Genomic DNA, 27713 nt, shown 5'->3' with positions numbered 1-27713 from the left:
CACCACTGAGGACAAGCAGCCAGGGCCGGCAAAGGCTTCTCCATAAAGGACCAAACCCCCAGTGGGGCTAGCCACAAAGACCCTCGGCCCCGCCAAGTCTCCCTCTGCCGCACCACGAAGCAGTAGCATTTGAACCCAACTCCAAGCTGAAGTCCCTAAAGGATGGAGCCCCGCCTGGAGAAGAAAGGGTTGGTCCCGTGGTCAGCACTTCAGCCGAGGGCATGGGAAATTGGGAGTCTCTAACACACCACTCCGTCCAACCTTGGGCATGTCCCTTAGCCTCGCTCACCACGCAGAGGGGTGCCAGGAGGACAACGCTCCTGGCGCACGCTTCAGCCACAGGGCAGGGGCTCCAAAACCAGAGTCAGTTCTGAGGAAGATCAGACTCAGGCTGCTGCTCGTAGCAAAATCTGCACCCCCACCCCCAGTCTTGGCCCTGCTCGCCTGAGCCAGGATGGTTTTCCCACAGCTGCAAGCGATCTCTCAGCAAGGCCAGCCCCAGGGCCCTTCCACCGACACAGCTCTGGCCCGGCGCTGATAAATCGCTTCCTGCTGCTGGGATGGGCGATGAAAATCGGGAAGCAAGACAGAGTGCGAAGAAGAGCCAGAGCAGTGTTTGCATCCGGCGAATGTATGTGCACGGGGGCTGAGGGTCCTGGCGAGGAAACAGGGGGGGAATTAGACTGAAATGACCCTGCTGGAGGTGGGAGAGCAGAGAAGAGGCTGCGGTTTTTCCCATGCTGCCTCAAAGTAGGACGCCGAATGCAGCCAAGGCAGTTCCGTCCTGGAGGAATCCACCTCGGGAAGCTCAGCCTGATGCATGAGCGGTGGGAAGGGGGTTTCGCACCAAAAAACCCCAGCTCGCTCCTGGCAGAGGCCGTGAGACCCTCAGAAGAGACGCAACAAGGACGCTCCTCATGTCCCATGTCCTACCGTGCCCAGATGTCACAGCAATGGGTACCCTGCCATGACCTACAGCTGGGTCCCAGGAGGAGAGCAGAGCATGCATACAGGGGTCTCGGCTGTCCGGAGACACAGCTCTTTGCAGACCCAAGGCCCCCAGTCGTGATCAAGCGGTTAAATCCCACAGAAAGAACAAAACAGGGCTGGGTTTATCCTTGGTGAYAGTACAGCCCTCAATACGTGGGTTTTGGCCCCATCCCAGCGATTTTATTCTGCAGCAGAAGAAAATAAACTAAGCACCCGCCCCCAGACTAGCCTCAGTTAGTTGGTTTCTATTTTGCAACCAGTTTGCCCCAAAAATGTCCTTGTGGGCTCCTGCTCAGCTTCCAAGCCCACCAGCGCCTTGCCYGCTCAGCCCCAGGAGCGGGTGCTGACCCAGCCGTGGCCTGACACCAGTAACTCCAGTTACCCCAGGGAAATAACACAGGAGCTCAGACTGGGTCCTGGTGGMTCCTCTCCCACATCCTGCGTGCCGAGAGCACGCACCAAGCCGCTCTGCCCAGCGGCGGGGCGGCCTAGGCGCAGCTCCAGTTCCGCGCTGTTAAATACAGGAGGTGCCCGGAGCGGAAAGGCTGTCGGCCAACCCGCCGAGACAGCCGCCCGGCCAGCGCGAGGGCGGCTGCCCATGCACGATGGGGACATGTCAACCGAGGACAGCGGAGCTGTGAAYGTCTCTGGACCGCGGCTGGGAAACAGAGGGAGCAGGGAGGGTTGAGCCGATCCCATAACAGGGGACACGGTGAGTCCCAGCAAGGCTCAGACCACCGGAACGTCTTCTCCAGGGCAGGCAAAGGACCAAGAGCCTCAGGGAAGGAARGGCAGGGAGGAGATGCAACTCCTATTCCTGCACAAGGCAAAGCCTTGTTAGACACCGCCAAGGATGGGTTTTGGATGACAACCATCTCTCCCATTCCCTGGGGAAAGAAGATTTGAGGTCTGTCACTTGCCCATGAGCTAGCAGGGCCARTGCAGCCCTGCTAGCTGGCACAAGACAGCAGTGCAGATGGCCACAGCTGTCTTGGTCTCCCCAGAAGACACAACCGCTATGTATGGACAGTCTTGGGTGCTGTGGATGCTCTCAGGTACTCAGCTCCCATTTGCTGCCACAAAACCCCTCTCACGCTTCCCTCACCCAAGCTCAGCATCCTCCTGCCATGCCCTGCTCAGCCTCCTCACACCCTTCCAGCCCTGCAGAGACACTGCAGACACCAGGCTTTTCGTCAACCCTTTTCTTCACCCCTTACAGCCACACGTCACCCTCTGGGAGGGCGAAGCAGCACCAAGGTCCCTGCTCACGGTTCCCACGTGCACTCCTACATCTCTGGGGTTCACAGGCGYAGTTTTGCTATCAAACACGTGCCTGTTTCCACTCCTTCCAGGGCTCATCCCTGCTCCCAGTCAGCCCATTTCCTCACCCCAGTTCTCCCGAGTTCAGCACTTTTCAGCGAGCCAAACGCTGTCTCCGTCTGGCCGGGGCTCGGCTCCCCCCGCGCAGCCAGACAGCCGCAAACAGGCTCAGCTTCCAAACATTTATGGCCTGACGATAACAAGAGGTGCACAGGAGGGTCATAAAAGCTGGGAGCGATCTGAGAGATCCAAAGCAAGGCTTTCGGCCCATAAACTAAGCCAGGAGGAAGCCAAGCCTCCACCGCGTACATCTCCCTCTCCCTGCAAACAGCATGCCCTGCAACGCCAAGGGGGAGCTAGGAAGACTGGGGTGCAGCCGTCCTCCATCTCCCAGCCTCACCGACCCTAAACCACCAGATCCCAGTACCAGCAGCTATGCCATCATCCGAGCATCAGCATTTACAAGCAAGGTTGCATGGCTGGTGGAAATCCAGCCGTATCCAGAACTGATACTAAGATCTGGGGTTGCAGAAAATTGTCATCCCATTAAAGAGGTTGCAACTATTACTGGCTTAGATTCTGGGTTAGACCCTCTTGCAGGGCCAGAATTACGGTCGTGAGAAGAAATAAAAATATTTCTGCACTCGGTGCACCAGTTAGAAACAAGGCTGAGCTTTGCACATTAGCTTTTAACCCCCTACCACCTCCCCCATTGCTCACAGTCCTAAAATGAAGCGTGTCCCAAACTCTCCTTCCCCACAGATAAGAAGGCCCTCTGCAGGTCTGAGACCTGCTGCCCTGTGGGGCTGTTCATGGGACACTGAGATGAGTGATTGCCACCCCAACCACCAGCAAGAACAGCCCCCCCTCTGCTCCCCAGGACAGTCAGGTTGCATTCGGGAGGCAGATGTGGCCAGATGCAGCGCTGCAGGAGACCCAGCCAGAAGTGATATGGCTCAGGCAGGCGTGACACCTAACACGTGTCACGTAAAACGAAGCAAGTTCACATGATGCAAATGAAGCAAGCACCCTGGCTGCCAGACCAGACTGAATCCCCTCTTTGCCCACCAGGATCCCAACAAATCCCTTCCCCAAAGCCTCAGGGGTCTCAGGGAGCAGGGCACTGAGCACAGGGGCAGAAACAGGCGGCAGGCACTGGGAGGGTTGCTCCAGCTCTCAGGCAGCTCTCTCTTCCCCTCCCTGGTTATCCTGGTGAGCGTGTTTCTGTATCAGATCCGGTTTCCACAAGCAAGTCTACCTTGTGATCGCTTCCTGCCTCGGCCGTRCTCCAAGCTAAATGAGTTTTGTAGCAGGGCTGCTGGCAGCAGGAGGAGATGGGTGCACTCTCCTCTCCTGCCTTTCCTCCCTCTGCTCTGCAGGCTGGGGCCGAGGTCCTAGCACGAGGGGACAGCCAGGCTGGGTGAGTGTCACAGTACACCTGATGGGGGACGATGCTGCTGGCACTAGCAGGTACCCCTGAGCTGAGCCGGGAAAGGAGATCGGAAAGGGAAGAGAGAAGCTATGCAACAAGATGGCCCTTAGCCCTGCTAATGCCAGAGTTCAGCACGGGCAAGTGCACAGCATGACATCAAGCAGGGCTGCCAGGCTTTCCCCAGAAGCAGCTTGCTTTGGATGGGCTGATCCACCAAGAACGGACTACCAGAAGAGCAGCAGAGAGCTTCCCATGCCATGCTGGCCTCTCAGATCCCCTAAACATCAGCAGGAGCAGAATCGGGCCAGCCTGATATCTCCAAAGACCCCGTAGGGTCAGTCCTCTCAACAGGATGACACCACAGGGCTGCTAGCTGGGGAACCAATCGCTCATCCGGCACAAGGGCAGCACAAGAGCGCCTGCCCATCCCGCTGAGCCTTTGTCCCCACCACCATCTCCATCCCCAAAACACCTAGCACCATCTTCCCCCATACTAGTTCCTGCATAACAGCATTGCCCTGGCCTCCAGCTGTCACCCAGGATCTGGGAGGGTGTTGTCAGTAATTAGGAACAGACTAATCGCCACATCCTAATGTTTTATGGCATAGGTAAGGCAGGGAGATRGAAGAAATAGCAGCCAGTGCTCAAACAAACTAGACAGCGCAATACCACACAAGAGATGGGACACAGGAACCAAGAAGCTGATGAAAAACCTGTGGCCAAGGCCGTTTCTTGCATGACATCCAGCTGTACCTAACACTGGAGCTGCCCTCCAAAGGAAACRCCCCTAAAGAAATTCATCACCCAGATTCCCAAAGGAACAGCCACAGGCCCGAGTCTCGGTGGCCACATGTGGTCTGTGCTCACATGGAGAGGGTCATCGTGTCAGCGCCACTATGCCCACGGTCACCCCAAATTGAGCCAGCCAGGAGGTCAGGGACTTCACTACGGAGCAATGGGCAGGCAGGGGAGTGGGGTGGCTCCTGGGGCAAAGTAGTTCAACTGAGAGATGGGGCAACAACCCTGATACCTGATATCATATAAAGCAAAGGCTGGAATAGAGCTGGCTGGGGGGGGCAGAGGTGGCACAAGCTCTTTACACAGGACACGATGACTCAAAAAAGCTGCCGAGCAGGGAAGAGCTGGTGAGGGACAGGGGGAGAGGTGGTTGTGGGCGGTGGAAAAAAGTGAGCATTTCAGCCCTATCTCGGCATGGCAGAGCGCTGCGTTGGCTCCAGCTATCAGGAAGCCACGCCGGGCCGTTACTTCCCCTGCAGGACAGAAGAGCCAGGGCAGGGCCCAGACAGACAGCCAGGATAATATTGATTCAGCCGGCAGCCGTGCTGGGATGCCCAACGTGCCAAAACCTAGTTCTCAGAGCTGAGCTAGCCCCGTGTCCCTTCCCCACCCGCCCCGGGCAACGCCAGCTCTCCCCAGCCCTAAAGCAACCCTCGGACAAGCGCTGGGTGAAGCAGCAGGAACAGGAAGGGAAATGCCGGGAATTCCCCTCCCCATCACACTGCCTGCAAAGGCAGCCCCAGCCCCGACACTTACTGGTTTCTCTCCAGCACCAAGATGAGCTCTCTGCCCTCAGCCATCACGGCCACTTCCCCTCGGGCAGGTGCTGGCACCTAAAAAGAAACCAAAGGAGGAACAAAGTTAGAAAAGAAAGAGCCCAGGCAACTGCCCGTCAGCTACCTGCCACTACTGGTGCTTATCCATATTATTGTAGGACATGTGCCCTGCTGGCAACCAACAAAGCAACACACGCAACGAGTTTTGAGCACAACCCCTGTTTGGGAAAGCAGAAGATGCTTTTCCGATTGCAAAATCATGATGCTGGGACCAGGCCTGGCCTCAGGCACCGGGTGAAACGGCCTGGGGACGCTAGGAACAAACATGCCCAGGGGCAGAGGGCTTGGCATGAGTGAGGAGACAGGGGACTGGGAGCATCCCGGCCCTCCAAGCATCCCCAGCAGCTCAGCACAGGAACATCCCTGCGCTGGAGGCCAGTGGCCAAGACAACTTCACAGGCTCGAACTGCAGCAAGAGGGGGCCTTGGCAGCCTGAGCTGAGTGTTGCCACCTCCTGCCACCCTGGGGTCTCTCCTCACCTCCCCATTGCCAAGCGAAGTCCTAGAGAAACCCGGTAAAAAGCCCAGCCCTCCTCCTGGGGCCCTGCAGCATCTCTGCACAGCTCCTCAATCAGATATTGATTTCCTTCCCCTCTTCACAGTCCCAGATCTGGGCGCTTTCTCAAGCCTGGCCATCAGCACAAATTCTCACCTCCAAGCAGCTCGGTCTCCCTTGATTTGAACTGTCTGTGGACCACTGGGTCCAGGCACCCTGCGCTGTTCTCACAGGACACCATCCCCTTTGCCCATCCCTGTCCCCAGCATCTTCCTCTGCTGCCCAGYTCAGGTCACATCTCTCAGCCCTTCATCTGTGGATCTGCTCCATCTACTCCATCCCATGCTGTAAACCCGAGGAAGGACAAAAATAAATCCTCCTGCTTAATTTACTGTGAATTTCCACACTAGCAGGAAAAAAAAAAAAAAGAGAGAGAAGAAAGCACCTGCCAAGCAGCCAGGATTCACTCCGCAAGGATGGGGGTGAGAAAGCAAATCCCACCTCTGCTAGCTGCTCCCCCCAGGGAAACGCACCACCTCTCCCTAAGGGAGAGCGTATCCGAAAGCCAGACAACCATATCAACCAAAACGACCTGCTTTATGGTAACGTCGTCAGAGATCAGGACCCTGCTGTGCTCACTGGAAGCGGTCCCTGCCCAGGGATGTTTGGGGTGATTGGATTATCTCCTCTCCAATGGGTGGGCAGTGCAGACCCAAATTCAGAAAGACGTAAGAGTTCGGTTTCTGTACGCCTTTCGGCAGTGGGTCTGAAGAGGCTGAGTCACTTCCTGAAGTGCACGTAGCAGAGGAGGGATTGCATTCGGGTTTTGCGTCCCAGTCCCATTCTGTAACCCCCAAACCAGCTCCCTGCCCTAAAGCTGGTTCCCCACCTTAATTCAAACATCTCCAGGTGCGTGCTGCACCCTTCCGCCTAAAGCTGCACCCTGAGCAGGATCTCTGCATGCTTCATCCCACCACAGCCCCTGGGCCAGAGGGAAGAGGGCTCTGGTCCCCCACAGAGGCCGATGCCCGGTTGGATAACACCGAAGCACGGCCAGGTTGGCTCCACGGTTGCCTCTCTGCCCCTCCAGCCCAAGCGCCTCTGCACGCCCTGGTCGGGAACCATGCCCTCCCGCTGGGTGACCACACGGCTTGTCATACCAGGGCTATGGAAATATATAGCAACCGCCTCAGCTCCCGGGCAACGGATAAATTCACCGGTAAAAACACCGTTGTGCAGCGAGAGGAAGTAATTGACTCAGCTTCCCCAGGATGCTGGAGGTTTTACTCACTCCCTCACTTTGGAGAGAGTTAAATGGGAATTAATTCCCTCGCTGCAGGCACCAATTCACACCAGTACAGCTTGTTTGCACATGATGGGATGTACTGGGGCACCTGATGCCCAGAATAGCTGCCCTCCTCTGATGTCCCCAGCATCGCCTCCCCAGCTCCACTACCAGGGACACTAAAAGCATCGCTAGCCCTCACCCAGTGCCTTGCCAATACTCAGTCTTAATGCTCTTACCTGGTGTCTTTTCATCCAGTCCTTTTTTTTGTGTAAAACCACACGCAACACCTGCCCTCACGTACCCCAGTCGCAGCTTCAGCTGAACAGCACACACACGTTTCCCTGCACAGCCCAGGGCAGCGGCACCCGCATAGGCCCGTGATTTCACATCCATTCCCTGCCTCGCAATTCCCATGCTTTCAGGCTGTTCCCTCCACGCAGCAAAAGAGCTGTGAAATACCACCCTGCCCAGGTGCTCAAACCACCCCACACCACGGATGTCCCCTAACGCTGGCTTAAAACGACAGGAACTGCAGCTGCYTGCTAGCTCAGGGCAGGGTTTCGCCGGGGCTTTCCGACAACCGCACAACCGCCTGCTCCTGCAAACAGCGGAGATGCTGGAGCACTGCAGGCCGGGCTGCTGCATGAGGGACCCCATCCCTGGGACCACAGCACGGCTCAGCACCACGAGCGAGCACCGCTCTGCACGCAGAGGGATCCTTTTCCCACTCCTCCAGCACTACATCAGTCTCTCCCCATATCTCGCTCTATCTTCTCGTCTCCATCTCTGTTTACGTCTCGCCGTCTCAACGTCGCTCCCTCCCCATACGTGTCGGTGGAGCCTTTCCCTTAAGCTAAGTAAACAAGGCCAAGGCAGGCTGGAGCACACGCTCGCCCAGCTCCAATTTCCCAGCGCGACGGCTGTTATTGCAGCGCCTCCGAACGCAGGGGAGCCCGGCAGGCCGCCAACGCTCGGGCCTCTGCACCGGAGCGTGTCCTGGTCGGCTCCGGAAGCCACCGTCAGCAGCCACGGAGCCCCGCACCCTCGTGGCTAGCGGGTGCCCCAGGAAGGAGGATGCAAGCTGGCAACACGAACCGAGCGTTTTCCCAGCTCCAAAGGGGAGCAAAAGGGAGAGGAAGGAGCCATCTCCAGGGCCTAGCCACACTCTGGCCTCGGCCACTCTTGGTAGCGCGACTTCGTTGCAGAGCAGGTCACTAGGAATGCAACAGGTCGGTGGCGAAGCCAGGTTATTCCCAGCCTGGGCTAAGCTGGAGTGCAAATTCCCTAGCTTTCCCCTTTCATCCCTCCTGGAGACTGATAGCAAAGGATTGCTCCTCACCAGCACCCTGGTGAACACGGACACCCACTGCTCCTCCAGCTCGGCCACCAGCAAAGCCGAGGCTTGGGATAGCCCACGCTCCTGGGCAAAGCACGAAGGTGACACCAGAGGCTCTCGGAGTCACAAAGTGACCTCCAGGCCAGCAGCTCCGAAGCTGCTCTCCTGGAAACCATCACTCTTTTAAGGGAAGGCATCGCGGTAGTACAAGGCATTTTGGCACGCAGGGCAACCAAGCACTGCTCCTGGGTCCCAACAAAGAGGGTTTGGGCTCCTGGGACACGCGTTTCCGCGGATCTCCTGCCTCCCACATCCCCGGCAGCCACCCCAAACTGAGCTACGGTGACAGCGGCGCCCTGTTAAGCTGCTCGTATCAGCCATGCGGATGCTTCTGGCCCCAAGCAGAGGTGCGGACCCACAGCCAAGGGTCTCGTCGCCTCACACGGAGAGCTGGCCGGCAGCGAGCTCTCAGCACCCTGTTTGCCCAAAGACAGGAAGGCGCCGGCCGCCCCAGCCCACAGCAGGAGGGGGGGACGCAGTGATGGAGTCGGGCTGGCCAAGGCCCCCCTCCCCCTCCAACACCATCTTTCCAGCTCCAAAAAAGGAGACCAGACACAGCGTTTAAAAAAAAAAACAGCAAATAAAGCCGAATCCGAGGCCCTGCGAATTCCCAGCAACCCCCTTAGTCATGGCCAAGGCATGGCCACCCGGCTCCCCAGCTCTCGGCGAGGGGCCCTGGGTGATGTATGGAGGAGGAAGCCGGGGCAGAGGGCTCCTCTCCTTTGGCGATGGTGGGAACGGGCTGTATTTTTAGAACATGATCTTATACAAACATCGCTCCCTGGCCAAACATGGTCTGTACATTTTTCTTGCCGTTTCCCTTCTTCCTCCCCATCCCTCCCTTATTTCAAGCTGTTTCTCCCCGTCTCTGATCTTCTTAACACCCTCTCCCCGCCGCCCATCTCCTCCTCCCTCCCTCACCCCCCAAGTCCCTGCCGATTCCTTCCTCCCAGGCGCTGGGCAGCTTTAAATTCCCCAGCAATTACACCCTGCCTTGACTTAAGGGCCTTACTGGCAAAACGCTCTTTTCCAGCTGCCGTCTTAAAGGGACACGTGCGCGCACAGGGTTACTGCTGTCAGATGCTCTCGTCTCCCGCTGCACACGCCGTTCAGCCGCCGAGATGTTCAAAGACTGGACAACAAACGGGTGCTAAGGGCATCTGCATTCGGCCCCAGTGAGGCGATGCATCCTAAACTCCCCCACCCCCTGCCTCAGTTTCCCCTGTTGCCAAGGGAGAGGCACAGACGCAGCCCCCAGGAAGGCAGAGGGGACCAATCTACTCTCACGGCCCTGAGATTCGGTGGGATTTCCCCTACTATAGAAAGATTTGGAAAGGATGGGGCGGGGGGGAGCAGCATGCCAGCTGGACTCTTCTGAGGGAGGAGAAGCCCCTTTAAAATCCTGCTGCCCCAGATGTTCTCAAGCCCAGGGGACCCGCAGAGCCCCCTTGATCCCTTCGGCAGGTCCCTGTGGAGCTGCTCGGAGCTGAGCACGGCTCTGCATCACCCTGCTCATAGTAGCTGAGCGCGTTCCCGGGATGGGCTGAAACCAGCTCAGCCCCTGGAGAAATAAAGAGCGGCAAACAGGGTAGGGGGAGGAGGAGTGAGGGGGCACCACTTACCCCAGCAAGCACAGGGTACCCGGCATCTGGCTTTCACAGGGCAGGAGTCAAACATCCCAGCTCTAAGGCCAGGGGCAGGTGGTTGGGTGCTCCGGAGCTGCCGGGCAAGGCCTCGTGCACCAAGCACGGGCACGGCTTGGCCCGTAGGAACTGCTGCCAGCCACAGCGGGGCTCTAGCATCTTCTTCCCCCCACCAAACGCCACCAGCTCCTTTTATCAATCCACAGGAGAGGGATGCACCGGACCCTGCCACGGCCTGCAGGAAGCACCTTGCCTCACCCTGGACTGGAGGCAAACGTGTGGACCCCTCTCCAGGGCGTCCCAAGGAAGCCAGTCCCACCAGACAGGAGCGTGAGTTCCCCAGGGAGGGACGAAGTCCGCACAGGGCTCCCGCTTGGGTCCAGGCAGCTCAGGCAAAGCAATGGGGCTGGGAGAAGCGAAGAGCAGCTGGGATGAATCTGCCCTGGCCTGGGCCCAGCCCACGAGGAGCCCAGAAGACCCACTGGGCAGAGCCCAAGTCTATTTTTCTTTTTCAATCTGCTGATCAGAAAAACCACAAGAGATGTTTGTAGAAGAGCTGAGGCCAAACGGTTTGTTCTTCTTTGAGGGGAAAAATGATCTCTGTTTCTCCACAGCTCCCACCCATCTTCCTCGACCAGACTCCCTCCTTCACCATTGCTGGAAAGCTCATGCTGCCTAGCATGAGACCAGCTTGCCTGAGAGACCTGGCTAAGGAAACACTAAACTGCTTGTGAAATCAAGTTAAGCCAAGATCCAGAAGCCGCACTGAAGTCACAGCCCAACCATCTGCCTGGGCAGGTCATAAAAACCCCAATTTTCTAAGCAAGTGCAAGCAAGTCTGAATACAAGAARGAAGAAAGTAAGACAGGTTCCCATCCCACCACCAGGGATCAAAGTTTACCAGGAAACGCTCTGCACAGAATATCTTGATGGGTTTTGCAGCTCAGTTCCTGGCTGGAGCATCATAGCTGAGCAAGATCTTCCCCAAGCTCAGACCTGAGATGCAAAGTTAAGATTTCAAGAGCTCTGTGGTTAGGTAGCGGTGGATGCAAACCAACTTGCTTTGAAATGACTTGCTGCCTTGGGCCAGTCTGGAGCTGCTCATCACAGGCCACATCTCCTCTTTGTTAGGCTTGCCGGGACAGAGACAGTCTCACACGTGGGAAGTCCATCAGGAGTCCCGCGGTTATTTGGGTCTCGTATGGGTCTGGCAGCTTCTAATAACTGGTAAATACGGGTCTGACAGAGGCACTGCCCTTTGCAGCAGCCATGAAYGCTTCTGCCCATTGCACTCAACAGCTCAGACCACAGAGCTCACCAAAAGCCTCAAGGGCAGCCTGAACACCATGTCCTCCCCCCTTCTTATTCTAGCAACTTTTAGAGAGTAATGACTTTCCCTGAGGCCTCCTTCCCCYCACCACCATCACCGCTGTGTAATGATGACCCTCCACCCCCTTTTTACAAAGGTGGGAACTAAGGCACAGGACTGCACCTCACCAGCACCTCGCTTTCCTGGTGCCTAAGGAAAAAAAAAAAACAAGGTTAAACCTTGCTCCAGTGTATGACTTCCCAAGATGGGCATCAGGGTGGGTTTAGCCATCTCTCACTCCATCTTCCATCCGTTTTGCCACCAGACCAGGTAGGAGATGCATCTGATCCCTAAGCCCCAGGGCCAAGCAAAGAGGGCTGCAGAAGCACCTAACAGAGGTGCGTGCCCTCCAAAGAGCAATTCAGATCCACGATCCCATGGATAAGCCTCTGTCTTGCTCCAGCTGCTCACTGGAAAAGCAAGGAGCTGGGCTGCCCTAACAGGGGAATCCAGGTCTAGGAGATGAAGGCAGGATTTCAGTTGTTTGGAAGCAAATTCAGCTCAATAATTCCGCTGCGGCTTGATCTGCCCTGCCGTATATTGAAGAGGAAAAAGGGCTTCCCTGCAGGAAACAGATTGCAGAAGCACATGTCCTAGGTGGAAAGAGCAAAGCCACCCACACACCTGCTGCTGGGCGGGGGCCCCCAAAAACACGGGGGGGTCTTTCTCCACCCTTCCTCCTCCTGTCATGCCAAGACCGGGGTGGTGACCCCAGCAGCAACTTTGCCGTGTCCCCTGGCCACCAGAAGGCAGGGCAGGGAGGTCCGCGCTCGGCTACAGGAGGGAACRCTGAGCAAGGGGGGCTGCCCAGCACGCAGGTCGCGGCAAGGCCGATCAGAGCTGCTGAACACCACATCAGGAAGCCAGCCTTGAACTAGACGCTTCTGGGCTGCAGAAAGCACTGCGAACCTTGGGAATTCCTTCCGGGATTTAGGGAAGGCCCTGTTAAACAGGGGTTTTACTTTCACTCAAAATCTGCATCCCCAGTAACCAGGGCTCATTGCTCCTCATGAGAAGGCAGTAAAAATCCTGTCCCTCTTAGACCATGCTTCCCCCAGTCCCACGCGGAAGCAACACTTCCCAGCAAGGGTTCCCAGAGCAGGGCCAGAAGAGGCACCACGTATCACAGCCCTGCCGAGACCGGCAGGGGAGCCCCAAGCACTCGCTGACTCCTCGTATGCCTCAGAGGACCTTGATTCCTTGCCAATCAGGACATGCAACATGCTCAGGCCGGTGGAGCCGCCACGTCCCACCTCTAGGCTCACAGTCCCACGATGAGGGACCCAAACCAGCTGATGSGGTGATTCAGAGACCTGCGAAGCAGCTGAAGGGCAGGCAGGAAGACCTTTAGGACACCCTGACCTATACAGGTGGGGGGGGGATCAAGGCAGCAAGAAGCCACATTTGGGAAAAAGCAATTACAAAGAAAAAGAAATAAGGCCAAGCCTAGCAAACACCCGAGCCAAACACAGGCGACACAATGCAGCATGATGGGCTGTCCTGCCAGCCAGCCAGGGGTACTGCGCTCCCTGGATAAATCCCCTTCGGATCAGGGACAGGAGACTGAGATATCTCCAGATTTGATACTGGTACAATATTCACTGGATGCTGGTCTGGTGTCAACAACAGAGGAAGCAGAAGAGCTGCAGAGGGTTCAACTAAGTGCTGAAAGAACGACTCCAGGATTGAGAAACGTGCCCTGAAGTTGTGCTCGCGTTCACATGAGAATTAACACAGTAGCAAGTCCAGCACTGCTGGCATCTCCATTAGCCGATCACAACAACGTCCCCTGGCTTCAGGCCACCCCGCCGGGTGCCAGGAGCAAGCCCAAAAGCCAGCCTTGGCTTGGCAGAGCGAGATGTGGCCCAGGCCAGGATGCAGGGCATGACCGATCCTTGGACCCTAGCAGTTGGAAAGGCCTATGGGTCAGCTCTGGCACCAGCTGCCTGCCCCATTCCCAATACCCTCTGCTTCCCCTCCTGTTTCCTCTCCCTCCCCGCACAGCACAGCCCTGTGTCAGTGTCAGCCCCGGTACAAGACCACATCAGGGGCTTCCCCAACCTTCACAGACAGGATCTGAGATGCCCCCAGCCATGGGGAGGATCTAGGATCCCCCCCGGCAGTACATGGGAAGGACACCCGACTGCTGTTCCCCACCTACGTCACACTGCTCCAGGCCACAGCAGCATCCTGCTCTGAGGATCGGACAGGGCCCTGCACAGAGCTCACCGGCCGGATGGAAGATGCCTGCTCAGGCTGGAGGCAGAGTTGGCTCCCAGAGCTGCAAGGACAAAACTCAAGTCCAAGGTTTAAAACCTCAAAAAACAATGACCAAAAAAAAAAAAAACCCCAAACAAAACAGGGCCATGCTGCTTACCTCCACTTACAGAACCCCTCCTGACGTCAAGGACAAGCCAGAGCCTCCCTGCCCCGAGGGCCGTGCAACCATAGCACCAGCCTGCAGACACGAGGGAGAAGAGATGGCCCCGCTCAAGGAGCGGGCAGGACAGAGCTAACCAGTCCCACCTTCCCCACTGCTGAATGGCAGCTTGGTGGTTGCTCCCTCCTGCTCATGCCTACAGCAGCCTTCGCTCCATACCCCGAGCGGAGGGAAGGAGTGGGAGGAGGATCCCAGCAACAGCAGGGCAGGACCCTGTCCCAAGCCAGCAAAGAGGAAGCTGTTTGCAATCAGGGTCCCCACGACCTCCTGTCAGCCACGGTCAGAGCCGTGTAAACTTCATCGGCCTCCCTAGGCCCCACTGCCGCAAGTGCTGTGGAGCAGAGGGAGGGAGAGCAGGGAAATCACTTCCATCTGTGCCAGGAGCCATCAAGCCTATAGGGAATTCAGGCCAAACAATATGAAAGAGAAGGGAGAGGGGAAGATGAGGCAGGGTCCAGGCCTGTCGAGCACCATGCCAGGCTGCACACGAGGGGATTACAAGCCACCRTGATCTCCCAGCTCTCTTCCTGCTGGCCTGACCTCCGCTCTGCCACTGGGTTCTTCTGGGAGGAGGACAGCTTTGGCTGGGAGTCTAATCCACCAGGGATCTCTTTGCTGGAAAAGGAGATGTGGTTACATCCCTCAGAAGAGGGCTGCTCCCCAGGACAAGCTAGAAACATCACCAGATGGGCCACCCAGCAGCATCCCACCCTCTGCCACGGCCTGGGTCCACACTGGAGCTAAGGAGGGGTAAGGGAGGATAGAAGAGGTTTGTGGCAGGTTGCCTTGTCCTGCAAGGGCAGAGTGAGGCCTCCGAATTAACTAAGCACATGCTCTGCAGAGACAACAGCTGGGAACAAGCCGCCCATGCCGTTGACACCCTCGGTTCTTACCACCCATGTGTCATGTCTGTGCCAAGATCTGTCTGCACCAGGCTTGTAGCCCCAGGGCAGGGCCACCACTGCTGGATGCAGCCCAAACGCTGAACAGAAACCCTGGCACATCACTCCTCTCCCCCAGGACTCAGGAACCTATTTCCCAGCACATGTCAAAGACCGGCTGAGCCTGAACAACTTACTAGCCCTCCCCACGCCCCCAGTTCTCTGCAAGCGATTCTTGGAGCAGGAAACACAGGATGGAGGAAACACAGGGCTGTTGCCACACTGAGCTCAGCATCATTTCACACTTTCAAGCAGCAGATGTTGTTTCCTTGCAAACCCTTTGACATCCAAGCCACAGAGGGACTGACCCACACATCCAACAGCCTAGGAAGATGCTCTGCACAAAGGGATGGCTTATCAACGTAGGATCCCCAAGGATGAACCAACTCTGGGCACAGTCTAGCTGTACTTGCAGCTTCTAGCTTTCATGCCAGCTTTGGTAAGGTCAGGACACACTTGCCTGCACAGGAAATGTGTCCCCGTTCATGGCCAAAGAGGAAGAAGATGCTGTATTAGAAACCAAGTCTTGGCCACAAATGCCCTTCATACTCAGACATATAATCTGCTCACACTACGCTTCTCTTCTCTCACTTCTCAGCCTTTTCCTCTCTCCATGTCGATGTTTCCCCCAACAACAGGGCACAAAAATCTGGGATGCCTGTTTGGGGAACCCACCAGAGAGGAGGAGCCGTTCATGGCAGGAGTTTCCCACACTGCATGCCCATGCTTAGCAGAAAGCGCCAAGACCTGCCGCTTGTAAGGAACCAGAGAAAGTCAATTCCAAGCATCCACGCAGCCCACCTGGCTGTGCTCAGGGGATGAGGAACAGCAGTTTCTTATGTGACCAAGTAGGTGCGGGCATTCCCAAAGACAATTTCTCCCCTCTCGCCATCTGCCTTTAGCAGCCTGACCACCATCCAGGCCTGCTAATATAAAGTATCTCTTTTTCCTCTCCATTGCTTCAGGCCATGCACGAGTTTCCACTRCTCCCACCCTTGAAAACCAACTGTGCGCAGACACTACAAACAGCAGCATTGTGCACCGGGAAGGCCRGCCAGATGCCTCGCACACGACCTGGGCTGCGCCAGGCCCTGGCAAGCTGGGCTCACGCCAGCCACGGGAACGCGTGGGCTGACAGCAGACATGCAGCTGCGTTTATTTCGAGGATCTCTGCTGGAGGGCAGAAGGAGACAGGGTGGGGATGAGACAGAATAACTTCATCCTAAAAATAAGCGCTCTTCAACATCCGATATCAAGGCAGAAGGCTCAGCACAGATCAAGCAGCTGTAAGCTGCTCTCAGCAAATCCTTCGGGTATCTCTGCAAACAGGGACCCCGCTCTCCCATACCACGTCCTTTGTCTGGTTCCCACAGTCCTTCCCCCGCAAAGCCTCCCCTCTCTCCCACCACCACCAGCACGCACTCTTCCTGGGTTTGACCACCCTTCCTCTCCCCGCCTTTCCCGAGAAACAGGAGCCTCGTTGTTTTGCGCTGTCTGGAGCGAGCTGAGGCAGAACAGATGCCAGGAAATGAACACAGATCTTGCCCACCCACCCCCTTCCCCACCCGAACGGTGGCTGGCGTTTTACCACCGCTGATCATGGGGTTCCTGAGCAACTCGCAAGAAGCCGGGGCCCCCGCACATTTGCGCCATATGATTTGGGCTCTCCCGGCATCCGTGGCTGCCTGATGCAATTCTGGGCAACGGGATGTTCGCAAGAGTATAAATAAACCTCCTGCTGTCCCACATTCCCCATCCCAACTGCCCTCCAGCCTATATATAGACTGGACCACTCTGATCCGGGATTGTCATTTACTTGAAATGGAGGGGACGCTTCTGCAGACTGACCACAGGATCCTCAGTGCGACGGGGCTCTTACGGGCAGGGCACGCTGCAAGCTATTTCAGCTGCTGGAGGGACATGTTTCTCGGCAGCCATCAGCAACGAATGGTACACCAGAGGATTTCCCTGCTTCCCATTCCCTTAGTAAAAGGCATTACTCAGCTCCTTGAAGGAGGCATGGCATTGCAAACCCCTCTCTGTTTCAGAGACGGGAAATGGAGCTGACTCACCCCTCGGTATCTACTTCTTGGAGCAAGGAGCTGTCACAGACAGTCCAATAGCTCTCACTTAGAGACACGCAGATTGCTTCAAAGCTGGTTCTCAGCTCCTGCTCCGAAGAGATACCACCAAAGGGGCCAAAGAAGGATGATATTCAGCACCGAATCTCCTCAGCAACAAGTCTACTCAGGCCCCAAACAGAAGGTTTTCCTGCAATGATTTGTACCGGCRCTTGTTCTGCTAGAAACCTATTTAATTTGCCTCTAAGACGACCAGAGCTCCCGAGACCCTCCCCAGCTGCTGGGTATAAAGACCAGCTGTTGAGGCCAATGGGCAGCTGCTGAGCCAGTTGACCCCAGAGCTGGGAAAGGTGCCAAATACAGGCAAGGGTCAAAAGCATCTCGTAAAGTGGATTTAGAGATGGCAGGGGCAGAGGGGAGGGTTTGACGACCAGCAGAGCAGCTCTGGGAAGAGACTTTTCCAAGGACACCGGTCTTAAATTCTGCAGCACTTTCCCCTTAGCTAACAGTGTTGGTCTGTGTGTCCTGGCCAAACCGTTTCTAGTCAGTCTGATAAGTTACCTCCATTTCCCCTCTATAAACGGCCCAGCTGCCTTCCACTCGCTCCCCTACACAGAGCCTGCAGCTCCTGGCCATCCTTCCAACCACCTGATACTTCAGGCCACGTTTCATTAATTTGCTGCTGAATACTCTGCCTTCCCCAGCCCTGTTTGAGGCCCAAAGCCACACTCGTACACCCTCTCCTCCTGCAGGTGAGACGCGTCAGCCTAGATGCTGATATATGACCAACCCTGCTGACAGCTTCTGCATTCTGGGTTTTCCTACCTGATTTCCATTCTCGCCAGCCTGTTGGAATAAAAATTATGTTTTCCCTTACCAAACAGCCCCCCTCCCCCTGCCCCGTCTTGTTACTGTGCGGGGAAAAAAGAAGGGTCACTCTTTAAGTAGCACAATCCTTGTGCTCCTCACACATCCCTTGGCAGTGGCAGCGCGTAACACCCATGAAACCTGTTGTTTCCCTGAAGATTAGCAGTAAGGACTAATCTAAAAAACCCTCTTGGTGTCACTGTCAATGCCGCTCTGGGCGGTGGCAGCAGCCCTGGACCTGTCTGCCTGCAACATAAGTAGGTGGTTATTTTTGGAACCATAACGGCCAGTGAGTTCATTAAGAGGAAAAACAAACAAACAAACATGCAAAAAAAAAAAACCACTCAGGGCTCAGCTCCTGCAAAAACTCAGCACCTCTGTCTGAGCCTGAACACTGCTTGCAGTGAAGATCTCCCTGTGCAAGATCTGATCCCCCGCTCTGACTGCTTCGTGCAGGGGGGACAGGAAGCGACGTTTGCTTTCATCTCTACGCTCACCTTTTCCTCCAGGCTGACAGCTCGCCTGCTACGCCCTCTGAGGAGCCAGTGCGGGGTGACCAGTTCTCCCTGGGATGGTGGCCCTAGGAAAGAAGAGACCAGGTGAACACATGAAGGAACCAAGGATTTCTCTTTTGAACCGCTGACAGCAAGAGCTCCTCTGCAACCACATCACCAGAGAAAGAGGAACAAGACAAAGCTGACGTCTCTGGCTGACACCCAGGGCCATCTCTTACGTGTTACTGCGGGACAGAAACTAGCACTGAACCCAAAGCATTTCCCTCTTCCCTGAAGTGTCCCAGGGACACCACCACTCTCCCGTTCTGCCGGGACCATGCTCAGGCCCAAAATCTGTGGCCTAAACCCTTGGCCAACACAAAATCTACACAGAGCAGCATCGCAGCCCTGGGGAAAGGGGCTGACTGGCTGCATGGGTGGTATCTCCCRGGGCCAGGGCAGCTCTAGGCATGAGATGGCAGAGCTCACCCACCGTGACCCCGTTCTGTCTTCACCTCTTCCGCCACATTTGCCAACCAAAGCAATATTTGCACTGATAGGGGGTTGTGCAGCGGTTGCTTCCCTTGCTCAAGTCGCTGCTAATGATAAAATATCTGCAACAGGAGGGTGTTGAGTTTGTGTGTTTCTTAGCGCCTCCATTACTAGGATCTTTTGGTTAGGAAAGATTCTGCTCAAAGGATGGCTGTGGCTAGGCTCAGTTTAAGGTTAAACCGCTCCACTGGGATGCGGTAACTGATAATAAACACTTCTAGCCTGTTACCACCAAACAGGTGGGCCCAGTCTAGCAGAGCCGAGCTGCTAGAGCAAAACACCTCCAACCACCCTAACCAAACCATCCTCCACCATCCGAACACGCTCAGACTGTCTCTTCAAGGTTTGCAACCTCTGGGAAAACAACCATGAACGCAGGGTGGAGGTTCAGAAACCAGCACTCGGCTCTGCATCTCACACACTCTGCCTCTCCCTGGCTTATTTTGAAAGTTTCATGACATCAGATTTAGGCCTTATTTCACACAAACAGCTTTTCTTCCCCTCCCCCCCTTCTTCTTCATGCTTTCAACTCCACTGATTCTCATAACTTATGGCATCGGGAAATTTGCTTCAATCACACAGAAATCAAGCAGAAGCAAGCCATAATCTTCTGCTTGTTTCTAGCCAGAGCTGGACTTGAAAATGGAGCAGAGCAGCTAAAATAGCTACAGCACATTACGGGTTTCTCTGAGACATCCCAACTCCCCAAGGCAAAGCAGTACAAGCAATTCCTTGGCTCGATTAGAGACATGCAGACTTTCTAAGATTTTTTTTTTTTTTCGTAAACAATGTGGCTGTATTTGATTGCAGGAGCACAAGCAGCTACTGATGACTTAAGCCTGGAAACAACAGAAAAAAAAACGTTGCTGCTGAAGACACTGTGAAGAGGGGATAAGGTCTAGCAAGAATGTCAAATGACAGGCCACCTTGCCAAACCAAATGTTGTCAGTGAAAGCTTGGATCTAGTAACCTTCCCCAAGAAAGGGCAAAGTTATTTACTAAGGGAGTAGAAAAATAGGGCTTGTGGCTTCATGATTTTATATGCTTGTTTTGATTCCCCGTGCAACTATCTGGGGAGATTTGGCTTGAAGAAATATTAAAGATGAAGCTATTGAAAAAAGATGAAGTTATTGGTTGGAAACTGCGGATTGAGTGTTTAAAATGATCAAGCTATCCAAAGCATGACTGTGTCCGTCACACAGGGTCCCCAAGGACTCCTTCTGCAATATCACACGGTGGCATTTAATCAGCTTTCATTATATATAGCATTTAATCAGATTCCACGAATAACTGTAGATAAGGTGGTGGCAGGATCCCAGAGTTTCCTTCTCCTCACCTCCTCCAAAAATGTTAATGAGGCCTCCGAGCCCACAGCCATAAATATTTCTTTCGCTGGCAGGGAAACTGAGGCATCGCTGTGAAGTGACTTGCTTTCAACCGCACAGGGTAGGCAGTGGCAGAGTGGAGATGAGATGCACAGAGAGTTGCCCAGCTATGGCGATCACACGTTTATCCACTGGGGTTTTCTGCCTTCTCATGACAGAGAAAGGGAAAACAGAACTTTTTTTTTTTTTTTAACTTGCTCCTGCAGAGCAAGAAGGGCAAATAAAAGCTCTCTCCCCACACACACACCATCAGGAGGCAGAGGAGATGGCCTTTTGGTCCTGTCTGCCATGGGCTGAATTCAGAGTTTTCAGCTACTTGGGAAAACACCTAAAAAAACCTTACAGATAGCACAGGGGTTGCTCTCTTTCCTTGCTTGCTGCAAAGCCCATCTTTCTCCCACGCTGTCCGRGGAGAAGATGGGATGTGAGGGGCAGCATTTCTGCAGGGATTACTGGGCTGGGCTTCAGGCCACATCATAAAAGCCTCTTGGTTATTATATTAAGCTTCTAGCTGTTTTGATTGTAGCTTTTGCCGGGAATAGGAGAGACTCAGAGCATGAGACAGGGCCTTAAAATCTAAGTCAAATAAACCAAAATGTATCGCAGAGGGGGTTTCCCATCCCTTCCTAATTTTTTCCCCGGAAAACGCAGACACGCATTCCCAGCCCTTTCTGGGAGTGTTTCATCTGGAACAGCGTTGTTTTTGCATTTCAGACGTTCTTACTGCTCCGCCAAAGCAACACCTAGTATTGCCAGCATTTCACCCGGGCGGACCCGTGTTAGGGGACGTATAAGCCCAAACACAAGCCCCAGAGCACACAGACTCCAGCCGAAGCAAGCAGGCAGCTTTTCCGTCTGCTTCTCCTCTCCCCTTTATCCAAACAGAAATTTCTGGCTCCCATCACATTCCCCATTCCTCTCCCAGATACACACCTCACAAGGGTCTCTCAAGCTTAGAGTTGCTGGCAAACTTATTTTCAGCAGCAACAGAGAATCCAGAGAGGCTCAAAAAATCATGCTTAACAGAGAAAAAACAGTCTCAGCTTCTTGGTGGGGTTGCGGAAGAAAGAAGCGATGGAGAAAAGAGACCACAAGAGACTGAACCCAGCCTGGTAAAACCCCACCAGGCTTTCAACAAACTGACATAAACACAGGTCCGAATTTGAAGGGCGATAAAAATCTTTGGGGAAAACTGCTCATTTCCTCAATAACAAYAACAAAAATGATAGGTTTCACCCCAACCCCATCAGCAACAAAAGTCACTCCTAGTTCTGTTTCAAGGTGCCAAGAGCTGGGACAGCTGTCTGGACCTAAAAAAGACTGGTTCCCCTCCAGCCAGCGTGATTTGCCATGGGACGGAGAGGAGAGCGGTATCTCTGCTGTTCAGAGAGGCCTCCAAAGGGATCCGGCGGGGACCCCAGGTGGGACCGGAGGGGTTAGGAGCTGTCTCCCCACCACCACCTCTCACAGGGGGAGGCTGGCTGGTCCCAGCCCTCCGCTCCCAACCAGACCATATAGAGTCATAGCGCAGAGCCCGGCCATCCTGCCCCAGGCAGCGCTGAGACAGGGTTTGCTGGACCAGCCAGGAGAGGAGAGCTGGGGGTACTTCCCCAGCAGGACTGTAGGGTCGAGGGGAGGAATCTGAGGCCATACCTGTCCCCTGGCCAGCTGCTCCATTCAAACCCAGGGATGCCACCCCCCACGCACCCAAGAAGCCATTGCCATTTTCCCCATATAAATCCCGGGGTACCCCAATCCGTACCCCTCTCCCTCCAACCCCGGCCGAAGCTAGGGGTTACCGATCGCTCCCCTCCATCCCCATGCTCTTACCTCGTGGCCCAGAAGCACCCGCCTGGCTGGGGAAAAGCAGCAGCCCCAGGAGGAAGAAGCGGTCTCCCCAAAGAGCGGCGAAGCACCTCCGGCTACAGGGCTTGCGGGGGGCTCGCTTCGCCATGCCCGCTCTCCCCGGGGTTGTCACTGCCTCTGCTCGCCGCCTTCGGCCCTGCCTTCCCTCTTATGYGCTCGGGTCCCCTCCCCTCCGTCCGGCTTCCCCCCTCCAGCCCCATTCACTCTGCCCGGCCTGCCCCGCTCGCCGGCAGCCGGAGCCCCCGTTCTCAGGCACCCGGCTGCATCCTGGGCTCGGCGGCAGGAGGGGGTGGCTGGAGGGAGGGGGATGGCATTGTTCGCATTTATTTATTGCTGTGTTTCTTGGCCGAGCTGGGCTGACTAATGAAAACCAGACCGGCGGAGCAGGCTGCTCTCAAGCTCCCCCCGCCGGGACATCCCGCAAGAGCCGAGGCGGCAGCCCCCCGCGCGCGTCCCCAGCGCAGCCCCCTGCCCCTGCGGCGAGGCTGGACCCCTTCCCCCCCGACCCCGACACACACACACACACACACCATTTTTCTTCCACAAAACACTGCCCTATTTTTCCCCGCAGCCGCTTCCACTTCCTCCTTGCTCCAAGCAAACAGCTCGTCCACGAGGAGGTACCRACCCGCTCCGCATTGCACAGCATACACAAGGAGGGCAGGGGAGGAGGAAGAAAAAGCAGTTAAGTAACTCCATCCACCCCGGCAGCGCCCAAAGCTGGGACAAGACAGAGCAGACACCTCCAAGATCCTCAGTACATTATTACAGTTATTATTATTAATATTTCTTCCAGCAGGAGAGGGGTGCCAGCGCCCAGCTGTATAAAGACGAGCAGCGGCACAGCTTACTGCCATGCTCAGGGTGGAGCGAAAGCACACAAAGCTCACAGAAGACATCGGAAAGAGGTGCTGCTTGCTTTCCCTCCAACGCACGCACCGAAAACACACGCCACGGTTTTGCTACGCTGCTTCAGCCTCCTCCATTACTCCAGCCAGCTCGAGTCCCTTCTCAGGGTCACCAACCCTTCCCCATGGGGTTCAGCCAACGTGACTATTCCCAGGATCCAGGACATTATTCTTTTCCTTCACTCCTTCCCTCTCCTTACCAAAACTTCAGCGCGCTCTTCCAGAAAAAGGCTTTGTTCTGCCCTGCTGCCTTTCAGACAAAATGTAACAGCAGCTTCTGGTCAGAGCTGGTCATTAGAGATCCCTCAAGCTTGTGTGTCTCTCTCTAATCATCACTGAGTTAAAAATCAGCCTGTGAGTGCAAACGAGCCTCAGAGCAAAAGGGTGTGCAAAAGAGACCCAGTAAGTGAACACCAGCTCCAGTTCAAGCCTCAGAGGCGATATTTTAGATAGACCCCTAAGAATTCAAATTATTAGYGACCCTAATAATAGTGATTACGCCTAGTAGTTAATGCTTTCCAACATTTTTTTACTCTCAAGATACATTTTTACTGTCTCCCCCACCTGAAATGGGGGCAAATTGCAAGACGCACTGCTAAGAAAAGTGCTCTAGGAGTCTCTGGGCTCACCCGTCCTAGGTGACATACTTCAGGAGAGATGGGGACGGGGAACATTTCTGGGGCTTCCCAGTGCAAAGGGCAAGTCTAGATGGTGCAGCCCTGGCAGCAGCACTGTCAGAGATTGTCCTGCAATTTAATAGGTTTTTAAGTCCTGTTCAGTAGGTGGTCTCTGAGGTCTGCGTGGAGGCTTTGAAGCAACCCGGCTGCGTCTTCCAGGCCTGTTCAAAGCACAGCACCACGCTGACGCTGCTGCCGGTCTGGTTCGAAGTCAGCTCGTTCAGTGCGAGCACAGGATTTCATCACAGCACAGCTCCCTCTCCCTGCGCAATCTCGGTAGCTTGCTTCACCCCTGCCCAGACATCCCCCTACCTGTACACTGTCTACAAGTCTTCCCTAGCTCAGCAGGGCTTTAGGAGCCCCAATTAACAGATGATCAAGTGGYCTTGAGATGCAGCATTTTTCAGGTGGGTAAGTACCGTGTAGCAACACCCCGTTCTCACCACAAACATCTCACAAACATCTTTCTCCCTTCTTAGGTTGAGCTCTACAAAGCACTAAGAAAGACTCACTGAAGCTGGAAGATCCCCTGCTAAAACTCACCAAGGAGCAGTTGTGCAGTTCCCATGCTCTTCACAAGAGGACAGGAGGGACAGCAAACACTCTGCAAAAAAACAAAGTCACTCTAAAGGATAAACCTGTGTCATGGGACTGCTCAGAAACAGAGGGCATTACCATCCCATCTCAAACCCAGACAGCTCAATGGAAGTTCAATAGAACAGCCATAAATCAACAGCCTGGCATACAGCTAGGAGAGATTCATACAGATGACACAGCTTCCAGCCATCAGAAAAACATAATCAGCAACGTCCAGAGGGACAAGGCTCTGCAGAGCRCTGTGAATATCCTTCTGAGAAAGGGCAATTTGTGGTCAGAAATGACATGCAGGGGTGAGCCAGGGGTAGAGATCACAAGCCAGAGGGAAACCTTTTTGCAGTTTGGTAGTCAGCGGCTGACAGACTCCAAAAGTCTTCCCACACCAGTTTATCCCACATGCTTCCAAGAGGCAACATGAAGGAAATTAGCCACTTCCAAAGCATCTTGCTGTTAATGCATTTGCCCGCTGAATCACCCCAACAGATGTGCCTTCACCATTACCACACGCACGAAATGTCATTTTCTGCTCATTCCTCCACTTTCTCAACCAGTGCAAACTACCGGTTGCATTTCTTAGTTATCCTGTTTAAGTGCTTGGAGCAAGCCTGGGTTTGGTAAAAGCGCCTAAAATTAGTGCAGACTCAGGACTAAGTTAACGCAGGCTATCGCTGCTTCCCACCGTCACAGGGAAACTGAGAGTAGTTGTAGGCCACAGAGAGGTACATGGCACTACAGGCGGCTTGGGACCGCAACAGCTGGTGATTATCCAGAACAGCTTATAAAAGGCCTTTTTGTGAAAAGGAACAGGCGTCCTTAATGCCTGCCTATGGCCTTAATCACTTGATATCCCCGCTGACAAAAGCCTACAGAAGCTATGGCACTGAATGTATTCTACAGCTGGATCACACAGCCAGGCAGCTGTGGCACAGATCAGGGGTTTCTGCATCACTACCTAAGCCAAGAACAACATGTGCGAGGCAGGGGTGGGAGGATCACTCAACCGTGGAACTGAGATAGAAAGAGCCCCTTGGTATCTTCTACCCACCTCAGTATGCTCTGGCCTGTCCTCCCCAACACTCACCCTTCCCTGAGTTCTTCATACTCATGAAGGAGGCAACCAGCACATCTGAATCTCGCAAGCACGGGTTGTGCGGTCAGTACGATCCTGGGCACCCACCTTTCGGATCTTCCGCCACTGATTTGTCAACAAAACCACCATGGGTCTTAGCCTGTTACGGCTCATTCTGCAAAGGATAAGGACAGTTGTAGTGCAGTATAAGGGCTCTACACCATTTATAAGAATTTCTGCCTTGATATATAGGCCAACAAATGGTCTCCCTACACCCAGTTTCACAAAATCATCCATTAAAAAGACTATTCAATCTGCACACAATACCACAGAAATTCAGGTCCTCATGCACAGGCCTTCAGGAGCCCAGGAAGCAYAGGTGGTGTGTTATGACCTCCAGATCCAATCAGCAAGTCTCAGAAAGTCTAAGAGACTTACCCTTCTCCAGAGGAAGGCCAAGGACTGGTTAGCTCTGTGGATGACTCAAAGAGTCATGGCAGCGACTAGCRACAAGCCCCCTAGGGCAACAGCGATTCATGAGATGCACCAAATTGAATTCAGGCAGAGGAGCCAACATAGCTATGGGAAGATGAGAAGAAAAGAAGTCTGAAGTTTTTGTCACCCTACTTCTGGTAAGGCTAGGAAGTGACAGAGTTGCAGTACTGTCTTTTAGGGCATATGACTACAGTTAGACTGTATTAAAAAACTCTTCTATTAGCGTTCTTATAACTGTCCTCATCACCATGGAATCTGAGTGCCTTCCAGAAATGTATTAATCAACATGGATTTCATTTGTCATGTGGAGGTCATTCAACCTCCCACAGGGTCTAATTTGGCCTGGAGAATTCAGTTTATCTGCTGATGTAGAGAGAAAAATATTAATAAAAGTTTGACTTTCAAACCTTACTCGTGTGAAAGAATCATGCCTTTTTCATTTATAGTGGTTCAGCTCAGTTTGTTGGTCAAGCCTGCAATAAGCGTGTCTAATGACTATGTTACAGCTTAAGCTTTATGGAAGTACAGTTCCCCAGCTGGTGAACTAATAAATGCAACGCAAAAGAACATTATGATATTAGCAATATATTAAAGTTTCATCTGGACTAATGAACAGCCAACCAGGAAGCACCATTCCTTCTTCATTAGGTTCTCATCTCAGAAAAGGAAGTGAATTTTAAAGCAAGATGCTTTTACAGATGGGCAAAAGCAATTAGCTTACCTGGTTCAGCATTGAGCAAATCTTTCTTCAGTTTCCACCACTTCAAAGGCATTCAGCTGCATTCCCCTATAGGCTATCACACAACATCTAATAAAAAATTAGCACGTAAGGAGGCAGAGAGCAGAAGTCCTTCTGGGAAGCAATCCTCCAAGGGTCAACCACTCTGAAACAGGCCATATCTAGAAAGATCTATAGTAACGCTACTATATTCTGTGGGGAACAAAGTTCCTTTCCCAAGGAAGTCACACACTTCAACTTTCCTTTTACATCATTCGTACAATTGGTTTCCATAGTGATCTTTCCAGTTAACGGAGATGAGAACATGTCCCAGACAGCATCAGCTCAAACTCATCAGTCATTCTCCCGTCACCGCCTGATTAGGCAAACCTCTAACTTGACATTGGTTTTCTGTAGAAAGGACTCTAAAAACATCCATTAAGAACTAGAGGATTCATCAGATTATTACAAGAGGTCCGTCAGGATGGCATTTACAGCGCAAAAGGTAGAACTAATGGAGATCATGACAGAGTCAATGAGAAGCATGTCTGAAAGGTGAATAAGCTTCCTATTTCAAAAAGGAACCTTTCAAAGCATGAAGTGTCTTTCTACACCCCCTTCTCCACCATTTTCTTGCCTTGTCAACCTGACCACATATCCAGATTCCTACCACAACTCCAATCTGCAGACAGTACATCTACAGGCAGTCCAAAGCCAAATGCCAGTCATTACATTTACTCGGCAATGAACAAGGCGCAAATGAACGATRATAGTACTAGATCAAAGCTGCTTTCAGGTTCTAGAGACGATGCAAGAAAAAAAATGTCAGAACACTGTGCTGCTATTTTTTGGGATAGCAACTACGATAGTCAGCCTCTTGGTGAGATCCACACACACATTTGGCATCTGCACAATAACTGTTGTGGGGGGACATGGCAAACGCAGACCAAAGAGCATTTCTAATTAAATTAGAACAAAAAGCCTACTTCTCTAGGGTCCCACAGAAATACTTCTGTCCTCTTTAAACATTCAAAGATTGGCGGAACTTACCCTCAA

The 27713-nt window shown here is 53.9% G+C and overlaps 1 protein-coding gene across 4 annotated transcripts in view; it reads right to left on the bottom strand.

The window, feature by feature from the left end:
* ADAM33 (ADAM metallopeptidase domain 33) overlaps positions 1–22528 on the bottom strand; it is a 46554-nt gene extending 24026 nt beyond the window's left edge. Inside the window, exons 1-3 of one of the 4 annotated variants that reach the window (XM_026072721.1) lie at positions 22158–22528; positions 18394–18476; positions 5297–5373 (exon numbers count right to left, since the gene is read on the bottom strand). In XM_026072721.1, coding sequence (XP_025928506.1) covers positions 5297–5373; positions 18394–18476; positions 22158–22281 — 284 coding nt within the window. In that variant the 5' untranslated portion in view covers positions 22282–22528. Of the gene's footprint in view, positions 1–5296; positions 5374–7395; positions 7428–18393; positions 18477–20278; positions 20432–22157 lie in introns of those variants that run through there. The other 3 variants (XM_026072722.1, XM_026072724.1, XM_026072723.1) reach the window with 3 other exon arrangements.
* Between the last annotated feature and the right edge of the window lie 5185 nt (positions 22529–27713).

The sequence above is a fragment of the Apteryx rowi genome, unplaced genomic scaffold (assembly GCF_003343035.1).
Source record: "Apteryx rowi isolate R43461 unplaced genomic scaffold, aptRow1 scaffold_35, whole genome shotgun sequence".
Lineage (NCBI taxonomy): Eukaryota > Metazoa > Chordata > Aves > Apterygiformes > Apterygidae > Apteryx > Apteryx rowi.
Note: the sequence above shows the minus strand (reverse complement) of the source record. Positions and strands in the feature narration are given on the sequence as shown.